This window comes from Sus scrofa, chromosome 1 (genome assembly GCF_054392235.1).
Source record: "Sus scrofa isolate SSC_HxYL_T2T_F1_AM1 chromosome 1, Sscrofa_HxYL_maternal_Yorkshire_Landrace_v2.0, whole genome shotgun sequence".
NCBI classification, from domain to species: domain Eukaryota; kingdom Metazoa; phylum Chordata; class Mammalia; order Artiodactyla; family Suidae; genus Sus; species Sus scrofa.
In genome coordinates, this window is record NC_139383.1 from 7,641,128 (window position 1) to 7,653,985 (window position 12,858).

A 12,858-nucleotide genomic window follows, 5' to 3' on the forward strand; every position below is an offset into this window, starting at 1 on the left:
CAACCCGGGGGGCGGGGCCTCAGACAGCTCTCCGCCCCCTCCTCCGCGGGCGCCAATGCGCAGGCGCGAGGGCGGAGTCGGGCGGGGCTGAGGGGGCCGCGGTCCCAGGACGCGCAGGTGGACCTCGGACACAGGCCTAAGCCCACCGCCAGTGTGGAGTTTAATCTGAGCAGCCCGGCGTTGTCGTTCCTGTCTTGACGTTTTTATTTGGGGGGATAAGGTTGTCTATTTTGAGCTTAGGTGGAGTCCTGCCACCTGCAGGCCTGCGGGCGGTTCTCATGTGCTTTTTGCTCGCTCTCGTGGCTTCCAAAGTTCTTTTGTTTTAATTCACTTAGGGGTTGACTTGGTTCTCTGTGCAGTGGGAGGACTCCGCGCCCTTCTGTGGGGTTGGCCTTCTTAGCCTGGAAGATGAGCTGTAGCGGTGTGTGAGGAAGTCGCAGTGTCTCAGTGTCCCCCAGATCAAAAGGGGTCCTCTGGTTGACAAGAGGGACAGTCTGGAAGGAGAGGCGCGTTAATAACAGGTTGGATCACTCTTCTGTTTAAAACCTTTTCCAATCTCCTATCCCCTACTGGGCAAGGTTCAAAATCTGTCAGTTTCCTTGGGAACCTCAATGCCTGGCCCCAGTCACTTTCCAGTCTCAGCTCTGGCTATTTCCCGTGGACGCAATCCTCAATGTAGTCTAATCTCCCAGAGCTCCCAGGGAGAGGTCTTGTTTTGTCTTTTTCTCCCGCTCTTTTTTTTTGTACTTTTGTTTTTTATCGCAGAACCTGCATCATATGGAAGTTCCCAGGCTAGCAGTCAAATTGGACCTACAGCTGCCAGCCTATGCCACAGCCATAGCCTCGCCAGATCTGAGCCACATCTGCGACCTACATCACAGCTCCCAAGGCAATGCTGGATCCTTGACCCACTGAGCTAGGCCAGGGATTGAACCTGAGTCCTCATGGATACTAATCGGGTTCTTAACCTGCTCAGCCGCAAGGGGAACTCCAGTCTTATTCTCTCTAGCACCTGGGACAGTGTTGGACACACAGTAGGGACTTGCTTAATGCTTATCAAACAGATGTTAATGCATTTTCATGATATTATTCAAAAGCTTTAACCATCCCCAGGGGCTGCATGTAGAGAGATTACGGTCTGCCACAGATATGGAGATTTCCAAGCATTTGGGTAATTAACATTTACCATTATTAATTATTAATCCTGACAAGGTGTGTTTGAGTTAAGGTTAAGTCCTCGGGTGGGTTGATCAGTGATGGCTGGAATTTCAAAGTTATTTGGAGTACACTTATCCTGATTAAACCATTGTAATAATAATAATAAAAAAAAAAAGAATTGGAGTTCCCATTGTGGTGCAGTGGTTAACGAATCTGATGAGGAACCATGAGGTTGCGGATTGGATCCCCGGCCTTGCTCAGTGGGTTAAGGAAGGATCCGGCGTTGCCGTGAGCTGTGGTGTAGGTTGCAGACATGGCTCGGATCCTGTGTTGCTGTGGCTCTGGCGTAGGCCGGTGGCTATAGCTCCAATTAGACCCCTACTCTGGGAATCACCATATGCCTCGGGAACGGCCCTAGAAAAGGCAAAAAGACAAAAAAAAAAAAGAATAGATGATATTTTGCACGGCTCTCCATGAACCCAGATATAATGTTTGATTCCCAGCATCCATTTTACTCCAAATAATTAGTCTGAGCCCTGGACAGTGATTCCAGAATGAACATGTGACTTAATCTTGGCCACAAAAAATGTGAAGGGAAGCTTGCTGGGCGGCTCCGGGAAAGGTCCTCTCACTTCCACAAGTTACAAAGATGGATCCTTTTTCCCTCTGGACGTTGTGGTGTCTGGATGTGATGCCTGGAACTGCTGCACCCCCCTTTTGAGCATCAGGGGAGTCAGCAGGACTGCAGGGCTAACACCAAGGACAGCAGAGCAGAGATGGAGAGAACTGTGGCCTTTTGAGGACGTCTTTTGAGACCGACTCCAGAATCCACTCAACTTCTGATCTTCCGACTCCAATTTTCCTTATTTTCTAGGCCAGTCTCAGGTAAGCTGTTGTGTTACATGCTACCGGAAGCATCCCGATTCATCCAGGTTGACTTCCTGGTAGCAAGTTAGGAGTTTTAGATGTTTGATTAATCAAAGAGAAATAGCCTAATAAGCAAGGAAGGAAAGAGTTTCTAGGCAGGAAGCATAGCTCCTTGAGGACAAGGGAACTGTATTACAAGGTTGTGGAGGGAAAACTGTAAACGGGAATTCCCTTGGAGAGTTTTCAAGTGGATTGAAAACTCATTAGGTTGTGGGAACTTATATTAAGACTTCGGAGGGAGTTCCCTTGTGGCACACAGGTTAAGGATCCAGCACGGTCACTGCAGCAGCTCGGGTAGTTGCTATGGCTTGGATTCAATACCTGGCCAGGGAACTTCCACATGCTGAGGGTGCAGTAAGAAAAAAAGGCTATGCAGAGATATGTGGATGCGCCACATAAAACACAGAAGATAACTAGAGCACAGGCCCTGGGGTAAAGGACATGCTTGGATAAGATGTTCAGGAGAAATCCTTAGGGCTTGGAGTCGTGATGGAATCCCTGGAATCTGAGGAACTCAGCAACACACTCTTGTTGGGATTTGGCTCTCCAGCGTGTGTTCCTGTCCCAAGACAGGAGTTTTGGAGGAATTTGAGGAGCCTGTCCCTTAACTGCATGCTCTGTTCTATCCCAGTGTCCCTTACATCTCTGGCCACTCTTCATTCTCCTTTGCGGGCTCACTTTGCCCCTTAATATACGGTTCTGGCTCTGCACAGGCATCCTGGGTAACACCGGTCACTCCCATGGCTTCAGTTATCATCTCTGTGCCAACAGCACATCAGATTTAACACGTCTAAACCCAACTCATTATACCCACCTCTTCAAGCCTTTGTTTCTTTACTCAAGTCTCAGTGAGATGCTTCTGTTAACCATCCTACCATGTTGCCCTCCACCTAGACACCTCCTCCTCCAGGAAGCCTGCCTATCGCCTTCATGTGATGCCCCAGGCATCTTCTGCCCAATTTCATCTTTCTATTTATGTGTTAAAATTCCTAGTTTCTTCCTTCCTTCTTCCTTTCTTTCTTCCTTCCCTCCCACCCTTCTTTCATTCTTCTTTCTTTCCTTTCCTTTTCTTTTCTTTCGGGGCTACACCTGGGGCATATGGAAGTTCCCATGTTAGGGGCTGAACTGGAGCTGCAGCTGCCAGCCCGCACCACAGCCACAGCCAAGATCCCAGCCACATCTTGACCTGCGCTGTAGCTTGTGGCAACTCCAGATCCTTAATCCACTGAGCAAGGCCAGGGATCGAACCCACATCCTCATGGATACTAGTTGGGCTCTTAATCCGCTGAGCCACAACAGGAACTCCAAAATTCCTAGTTTCACCTGTCTCTATTAGACTCTACAAGCTTTGCAAGATGATCTTATGCCCAGCTCCTAGCGCATTATAATTAAATATGAATGAATACCAATGTATATTCTTTGTGTCCAGTGCCTTACGTATCTAAATGAATGATGAATACACTCTTCTGGATGCAAGGAATATATTCACCTATTTCCTGCCCAGAGGTTCTATTCAGAACCAACCCAACAGCAAAAATTGAGACGACAGTTCCTTGCTTTTGCTCAGTGCCCCAGCGCCTCGGCTCAGGAGGACCCTCGTTTTAGTTGCTCCTCACCATCTACTCAAAGCCATACATAGGCCAGGTAGGCACTAAGGATAATGAACAGGTGAAAGAGGAAGAGAATCATTTTATTTTTATTTAATTTTTAGTGACCGCCCCTGTGGCATAGGAAATTTCCTGAGCCAGGTATTGAATTGGAGCTGCAGCTGTGGCAACACTGGATTCTTTTTTCTTTTTTTTTTTTTGTCTTTTTGCCATTTCTCGGGCTACTCTCTCAGCATATGGAGGTTCCCAGGCTAGGGGTCGAATCTGAGCCATAGCTGCCGGCCTACGCCAGAGCCACAGCAACGTGGGATCTGAGCTGCATCAGCAAACTACACCGCAGCTCACGGCAATGCGGGATCCCTAATCCACTGAGCAAGGCCAGGGCAGGGATCGAACCCGCAACCTCATAGTTCCTAGTCAGATTCGTTAACCACCGAGCCACTACAGGAACTCCCAACACTGGATTCTTTAACCCACTGCACTGGGCCGGGGATCAAACCCATGCCTCCACAACAACCCGAGCTGCTGCAGTTGGGTTCTTAACCTATGGCGCCACAGCGGGAATTCTGAGAATCATTAACAAATTTTATTATGGTTGATTGACACCTTTGTCAATTTCTGCTGTACAGCGAAGTGACCCAGTTAGACATATATATTCTTTTTTTCTCATAGTATCTTCCGTCATGTTCCATCGCAAGTGACTGGACATAGTTCAGCAGGACCTCATTGCTTATCCACTCCAAATGCAAGAGCTTGCATCTACTAACCCCAAACTCCCAGTCCATCCCACTCCCTTCGCCCTCTCCCTTGGCAACCACAAATCTGTTCTCCATGTCTTTGAATTTCTTTTCTGTAGATAGGTTCATTTATGCCTATTAGGTTCCAGCTAAAAGTGATATCATATGGTACTTGTCTCTTTCTGACATACCTCACTTGGTGTGAGAATCTCTAGTTCCATCCATGTTGCTGCAAATGGCATTATTTTGTTCTTTTTGGCTGAGTAGCTCTTCGTTGTGTCTACATACCGCATCTTAATCCACTCATCTGTCCATGGACTTTTAGGTTGTTTCCAAGTCTCGGCTCTTGAGAACAGGACTGCAATGAACATAGGGGTGCAGGTATCTTTTTGAGTAAAAGTTTTGTCTGAATATATGCCCAGGAGTGGGATTGCTGGGTCATATGGTAGTTCTATATTTAGTTTTTTGAGGTTTTTCCATACTGTTTTCCGTAATTATACTGAGAATTATTTTATTTTTTATTTTTTGGCCACACCCAGGGCATGTGGAAATTACCAGGCCAGGGATCGAACCTACACCACTGCAGTCAAGCCCTGCATTGACAAGCTGGATGCCCAACTCACTGTGCCACAAGAGAACTCAGAATCATTTTTAAAATTACATCTCCCTCATGATGGTCCAGCTTCAGAAGCAATGAAATGATATTATCCAGGTTGTAAAAGTACTCACTATGTAATCACGGAATAAATGAGCTCCCAAGAAAGTGTCATCAGAGAAGAGCAGTGGGCAACGATTGGGTTAGGGGACAAACCGCTATTGACGAGAAATAAGGAACATCTGAGAGAAAATTTTCAGCTAGGATGGCTTTGCACTACGTTTGCACAAGTGTCTCAGGAACTGGAGTGGTCAATTGCATCAAATACTGCTGAGAGGCCAGGAGAACTAGCATCTTGTGAGCTGAGCCCCACGTAACAAGCACCTGTTCCCCCTCATTAAAACCTTCCCAGCAGTCGTATCCACTAAATCCTATGTCAAGAGATGGCAACTGGTACATCCTCTAGTAATGCCAGATGTTGCAAAATAGTCTCAATCCTTTTGCCCACAAACCAGTTATGAACTTCAAGGGCTAAATTAACCACTATTCTTAGCCAAACCCTTGTACCTTAGCGTCTTGAGCTATATACTTGGAATTTGTGCGATTTGCATTTTTTCCCGTCGCTGCCTTGCCACTTCATGTGATTGTTTCCAGCGCATTTAGTCGAGCAAAGCAACCATTCAGAAGGCTTATGAGACGTCATCCTTCGTAGCTCAGTTACTTTTCCTCCTACTCAAGAGGATGAAGGAGGCAGAATGGCACAGCATACAGTGTCAGCTCTTGGCATCAGACCTGGTCCAGCTACCAGCTTTGAGGTGGGTATTGTCTCAGAAGCTTTCATGACAGCACCCCCCGCAGGGCGGCTCCTATGTTTACCAACTCTTTGCTTTGTACTGAACCCTCTTAAGCACAAGTCTTTTCATTCCTTTTTTTTTTTTCAGGGACACACCTGCGGCACATGGAAATTCTCAGGCCAGGGGTCAAAATCATAGCCGTGGCTGCCAGCCTATGCCACAACCACAGGTATGTGCCTCCGAGCCTCACCTGTGACCTACTCCACAGCTCATGGCAATGCCAGCTCCTTAACCCACTGAGCAAGGTCAGGGATTGAACCTGAGTCCTCATGGATACTACTCAGGTTCATCACCACTGAGCCGCAAGGGCAAGTCCTAAGTACATTTCTTTTTTTTTTTTTTTTTTTTTTTTTTTGGTCTTTTCTAGGGCCACTCCTGCGGCATATGGAGGTTCCCAGGCCAGGGGTCTAATCGGAGCTGTAGCTGCCCAGCCGCCTGGCCTACGCCAGAGCCACAGCAATTCGGGATCCGAGCCACGTCTGCGAGCTACACCACAGCTCACGGCAATGCCGGATCCTTAACCCACTGAGCAAGGCCAGGGATCGAAGCTGCAACCTCATGGTTCCTAGTTGGATTCGCTAACCACTGAGCCACGAGGGGAACTCCTAAAAGACTTTTTTTTTTTTTTCTACACACATTTCTTATGGGGATAACAAGTGCCTGTCTCATGAAGTGATGATAAAAATATAAAATGTTACTTTCTTTCTGGCATGTTAAGAACTCAAAAAGACGTCAAAAAATGTTAAGGCCTTTTTTACTACCTTCATAGTGTAATTCTGAAATAATGCTAGAGACATCGAAACTTTCTTATAATTTTGGTCCTTACCCAAGCGAACTGCCCTTAACATAACCTCCTTTGGCGGTGCAAAATGCTGGGTTTCATTTCCAGGAGTCATCAGGACTCTTGGGCACTTTGCATTTGTGTGGCCTTAAGGCAGCTTTTCGTTTTTCCATGGAAGGTATCACAGTCCATTCAATTAAAGCTGTCTTTTCTCTTTCAGTGGAAACTCTCCAAACCAAAAAACTTACATTTGGAGTAGTGTGGCCAGCGGAGATGGTCTGTGATCAGGACTGGAACTTCAAGGTAACGGTAACTGCGAACATTTCCTGAGCAGTCACTACGTGCTTGCATGACTGTGCACGCTCTACATGTATTAACGCATTTAATGCTCTACAGGGGAAAACTGAGCCGCAGATAGCAAGTGGTTTGCCCAGGCCGTGAAGTAGATCAATGGTGAAGCCAGGGTTCAAACCCATTCAGATTGAAGTCAGTCTCTCAACCTACATTACGATTTACCACCTTTTCTTTTTTCTTGGTCTTTTTTAGGGCTGTACCCGGGGCATATGAAGTTCCCAGGCTAGGGTTGAATTGGGGCTGCAGCTGCTGGCCTACACCACAGCTCACAGATCCTTAACCCACTGAGCGAGGCCAGGGATAGAACCACATCCTCATGGATACTGGCTGGGTTTGTTTCCGCTGTGCCCTAACAGGAACTCCTTGCCACCTCTTTTGTCATAGTCATGCCAGCAAATAAAGCATCCAATTCCAGAAAAGAATACTGATGCTTCACAGTCTTAAGTTCTCTCTGCCTAAGTCACTCATCCATTAATGCAGAGTCAACAGAAACAGGATAACTGGTTGTGACACATATTAGTTCCATTACATTTAGTCCTAAAATTTTACCAGCAGCTTGAAAATTAGTTTCTTCTTACATGCACCGGTAATTATATAACACCAACAAGGAAAAGAAATTCCTTTTTTTTTTTTCCTTTTTAGGGCTGCACCTGCAGCATATGGAAGTTCCCAGGCTAGGGGGACATCTGGAGCTGCAGCTGCCAGCCTACACCACAGCCACAGCATCTGCAGATCTGAGCCACGCCTGTAACCCACACCACGGTTCACAGCAACGCCAGATCCTTAACCCACTAAGCAAGGCCAGGGATCGAACCCACATCTTCATGGATACTAGTCAGGTTTGTAACCACTGAGCGACAACAGTAACTCCAGAAATTCCATTTTTGCTTAAATTGAACAAGTTAAAAGGATATACATAATAAAACCTAATGCCAAAGCCCACAGTACTTAATAAACCAAGAGACTAGTATTTTAGTACACACCAGAAAGTTTATAGGTAAATTTTAAAGTTGTGTAGGTTTTTAACTTGGAAGACTGCACAAAAAAATTAGCATGGAAAGACAGGAAGTACAGTATTTAATTATTTTGGCTGTGCCCAGGGCGTGCGGAAGTTCCTGGGCTGCGGATCAACCTGTGCCACAGGAGTTCCTGTTGTGGCTCAGTGGTAACGAACCTGACTAGTATCCTTGAGGTCACAGGTTTGATCCCTGGCCTCATGTACTAAGTTGAGGATCCTGGGTTGCTGTTGCTGTGGCGTAGGCTGTACCTAGCTTGGGAACTTCCATATGCCATGGGTGTGGTTCTAAAAAGACAAAAAACCTGGCTCATAGCAGTGACCCAAGCCACAGCAGTCACAAGGACAGATCCTTAACCCCTAGGTCCCCAGGGAACTCTTAGAAGTGCAGTATTTTAAATACATCACGAATAACAGATATACCTGTAAGCCAGTTAAACAAGCAAAAACAGTTATTTTCAAGTAAGTTGTTCCTCAGTTTCCAATGTTATTTTAAGTCCACTTCAGGAGTTTCCTGATAAGTAATATCTAAAACAAAGTATTTTGCTTTAAGCGAAAATCTTACTTCAACCACAGATGTGAAAAATTATTCTAAAAGCCATTCAATTCCAAAGACCGTGATAGTTAATGTTTAAAATACGACAGGAAATGAAACATTTTTTCTTCTTTAAAACATTTCACCTTCAACCTAGCACCCTATACTCCCTTAATATGTAATATTAGCAGGTGTTATTAGTCCAATCAGGAGCAGTGGCCGGTATTTTAAAACAAACACCACCTACTACAGATACCTAATTACCTGAAATCATTGCACAAAGTCTAGTTTTCAATTAAACCTAACAAATATTTGGGTGACTTATTTTCTGTAGTTTCAAATATTTTATAACAATTATTCTTACATTAAAACATTAAAGTGTAGACCTAAATAAACTCCACGTTCATTTTGCAAAACAAGGCATACATTTTTTAAAACATTAAGTTCACTGTTAAATTTACGCATAGACTTAAAAGTTTCACCTCTGTGGTATTTGGAAGAATAATGAGTAGACATTCAGCAGTTCAATGAGAACTGCTAAGCACACATACAAAAACAAAAAAGAACTTAAGGAGTTACAATAAAAATCTTTATTTAGGTTTGGTCAGTACAGGTAAGATATACTGGAGTCACAGAGCATATGCATTAACAGGATACAACAGTTCATAAAAACTGAGTAACTATGCACACAAATTTCTTTAACTAACATTCAGTCACCTAAAGAGAAAATGCACAGATGTATAGTGGAAAAAACTGTATCTAACACTGAAACTACTATAGGACTGCATCAACAAGTCCAACTTTTAGTGATAAAACTACTGTACTGGGCAAACTCGGCAGTCATAAACCCACATCTACGCTAACACGTCTGAAATGGTGCAGAAGTACAGTAACAGCATGAGTAAGAACGCCTTCCACAGCACAGCTTCTAGGGTAGACACAGATTTATACAGACATCAGTATGTTATACTTTAAGGAAAGATTTCCATTTACAACTTCACATTAACTCATATAAAAATAACCTGACCCTACACAAAATGTCCTTTTAGCAACATTCAAAGTAATTAACTGTTACAATTTCCCAAGTGGCAGAGGTCTTAAAGCAAAGAAAGAAAAGTCGAAGGAAAAAAAAAAAAAAAACAAAAACAAAGACACACCCCCACAAAAAAGGCTAATTGTGACAAAAGAATGCATTAATTTTCTGGACAATATCCTCTCCCAAATTAAATGACACTGTATAAAAATTTGCTGGGAATTTCTTTTTTTTTCTTTCTTTTTTTTTTTTTTTTACAAAACCGAACCCTGTACATTTACACTTGAGTCCAAGCCATTCTGGACGTGGCGGGAACCCGCAGTTCGGCTACCTTTCCCACTCACGGTTTTCTCCTCTTGAGGGTCAGGGTTGGAGTCTGTGTCATGTGAGTGGCGTGTGAGAGAGTTTTCACTGCCCGTGGGAGAGTCTACGCTTTCATACCCAGCACTGAGTTGGTTTACGTAACTACTACCTCCTCTGCCAGTTCTCTCCTCTGAGCTGTTGGAGGCCTTATTCCCGCTCCCCGGAGAAGGAGGAAAGTCATCTTCGGTCGTGTCGCCCTCCCTGTGAAACCCAGACCCAGACGTCCTCTGCCGGGAGGAGCTGCCATTACTTGGTCCGTTGGCCAGACGACTGCAGTCTTTCCCTGTGGCCTCTGCCTGTCCTCCAGGCTCAGACGGAGTCCTGCTGGTGCTCGGGCCTGGGGCTTGAGACTGCTGCTGTTGGTACTGAGCCAGCTGCTGGCGGGTCTCCTTCAGCTGCTGTTGAAGGACTAGAATGGTACTCTGCATACCCTCTACTTCTTCGTCAAGTTGAATGATGAAGTCATTCAGTTCTGTGCAAAGGAGAGTCAAACCTACTTTAATGTCTCTTACAACGTATTTGGAAATATTTCTTACTGCCTGCACAAAGCCAGGCACTCAGTAAATGTTTAAGTAAACAGATAAAATTCCCAAGTCAAAGAATATTTTAAAATTTTGTTTGGAATTTTAAAATAGCCGTTTAACAATGGGTTTGTTTTCAAGGGAAGGCGAAAACTTAAATATATTAAAGCAACCAAGTTTGAACGGATTCAAACTATCTAGCCAAATACTACTAATGGACAGCCCACAAAATCTGCTCCATGGATGGTTACCTAGGGGCTCACATGTCTGGCCCCTCTCCACTCCTCAGCCTCTTAGCCAGTGCTCCACGGCACGTTTATTATCTAGTAGTCAGTGGGTTAGTGTGGTACTCTAATACTCCAAAGAAGCCTATGCTGCAACCAAGGGTTAGTCCATATCCATGAACGAAAGCCAGAGAAAATACCTCTTGGGAACTGATTAAAAAAATTACATGTCTATTAAGTGCTAAGAACACATTTGGGGGGGGGGGTTCTTTTACTACTACACAAAGTCTGCTCTATTTACAAGTAGTAAGAGCTAAGAACTATCGCTTTTAAAAGGCAGTTTTAAAAATACTGAACACTGAACATAAACTTATATAGCTAGATAACGTCTTAGTAATACAACAGCCTATCTTTTGCCAAATCCCACTCCTTAGAAACAAAAACTTATGAAATTTGCACAGTCAACAATTTACACAATTGGGGGGGGGGACACCACTAAAATTAAATGGCTTTGTTCGCTGACTCACCTGGAAATATTTCATTTATAATTTTATAGAACCACTGGCAGGGATTACATATACAGACCCTCATCTATAATACTCATGCCTGGCAGTAGTTTAAAGCCAGTGCAGTTAACCAAACTTTTCAAAAAACCCCTTACCATCCTGACTGCTTTTAAGCTCCTCACTATATTTCTTCTGTAAAGCCAACTCTGCTTCAAGTTGTGCAATACGTCCCTGGGACAGCTGCCTTCCAAGCTCTTGATTCTCCTGGATAAGCATTCGACACTTCGCCATTAACTTTTTGCCTGTTTGGCTGCAAAGGAAAGAGCCATTCATCACAAAATGAAAACATAACTCTCTACTTCTTTGTTTGCAATTATTACAGCAAAAGATGTAACACGTACAGAACAAAACTACATCACAGCAGATGCCTCCCTATAATTACCATCTTCTTTTCCAGAATACGTCCATCTTGCATAGTTCAGTATTTTGCCAACACAGCAGCAAAAATAAAACCTAAAGAAAAAGTACCTAAATGGCCACTTGTTGTTTCTAGTACATTAATAACCAATTCCAAAATTTATTTTTATCCCAAATTATAATTGAAATAAAAACAGGCCGGTTAACACATTTCAGATAAGCTCAAATTAATAAAACACTAAGGTACTTTTTTATGAACAGAAAGGTTCTTGAAAAGTAAACATCAACCACAAATGTATACTTCTGAGTTCCCTGGTGGTCTAGTGCTTAGGACTTGGCACCTTCACCACTGAGGCCTGGGTTTGATCTCTGGTCTGGGAACTAAGATCCCACATCAAGCTGCTGCATGCAGCAGCCAAAATTGAAAATAACTTTTAAAAAAGTGTATTTCTTGGAGTTCCTGTCATGGCTCAGCAGTTAACAGATCTGTCCAGCATCCATAAGGACGCAGGTTTGATCGCTGGCCTTGCTCAATGGATTAAGGATCTGGCATTGCTGTGAGCTGTGGTGCAGGTCACAGACACGGCTCGGATCCTGTGTTGCCATGGCTGTGGTGTAGGCCGGCAGCAGCAGCTCCGATTCAACACCTAGCCTGGGAACCTCCATATGCTGTGGGTGCAGCCCTAAAAAGTAAAAAAAAAAAAAATAATAATAAAAGCAAACAAACAAACAAACAAAAAACCTATACTTCTTTAAAGTATCTAATACATAAAAATCAGTACCTATAAATATTTAAATATATGAAAAGTGTACTGATTCTTGCTAGATCAGCGTTTATAAAGATGCCTCTTAATAGGCAGTTCTCACAAGAATGTTTACTGCATTTGGTGAGGCCCATTCCATAACTGTCTTTAGAAAACCTTAAGCCTATTTCTATTCATCAATCCCTAACTTCAGTTTCTGAAAATTTAATATTGGTATGAGGTAAAGATTTATTCCGTGTTGTAAAAGATTATCCCTAGGACACAAAAAACAAGACTGAAATTACTTATCATAAATAATGCACACACATGAATATCTGCCAAATTAGGAGTACCATACTTACAACAAATTAGTTACCAAGTGCTAGTGCAATAGACTACATACCTACATGCATATCCACAGCAATTTGCAAAAATGCAAAGCTCATCCTATATATTAAGGATGAGATGCATTAAGTAATTTAACAGGC

The 12,858-nt window shown here is 43.7% G+C and overlaps 1 protein-coding gene and 1 long non-coding RNA gene across 11 annotated transcripts in view; one reads left to right on the plus strand and one right to left on the minus strand.

Moving 5' to 3' along the window:
* Positions 1–76: 76 nt before the first annotated feature.
* On the plus strand, positions 77–7,011 carry LOC146405905 (uncharacterized). Of its 3 annotated transcripts, none has more exons than XR_014843818.1 (4): positions 77–521; positions 1,662–2,043; positions 5,679–5,839; positions 6,880–7,011. It is a non-coding gene; the product is annotated as an uncharacterized LOC146405905 (long non-coding RNA). The 3 variants fall into 3 exon arrangements; XR_014843819.1 differs by having other exon boundaries at positions 5,688–5,839; XR_014843816.1 differs by lacking the exons at positions 77–521; positions 1,662–2,043 and adding an exon at positions 3,525–3,833 and having other exon boundaries at positions 3,943–5,839.
* Positions 7,012–9,130: 2,119 nt separating this feature from the next.
* WTAP (WT1 associated protein) overlaps positions 9,131–12,858 on the minus strand; it is a 29,185-nt gene continuing 25,457 nt past the window's right edge. For 7 of the 8 annotated variants that reach the window (XR_014812086.1, XR_014812068.1, XR_014812052.1 and 4 more), the window contains 2 exons: positions 11,366–11,520; positions 9,131–10,431 (listed from right to left, as the gene is read on the minus strand). Coding sequence is in view for 5 of the 8 variants with exons in the window: in XM_084971210.1 (XP_084827336.1) it covers positions 9,851–10,431; positions 11,366–11,520 (736 nt within the window). In the remaining 3 variants the exon portion in view is untranslated. 8 annotated transcript variants of the gene reach the window in all.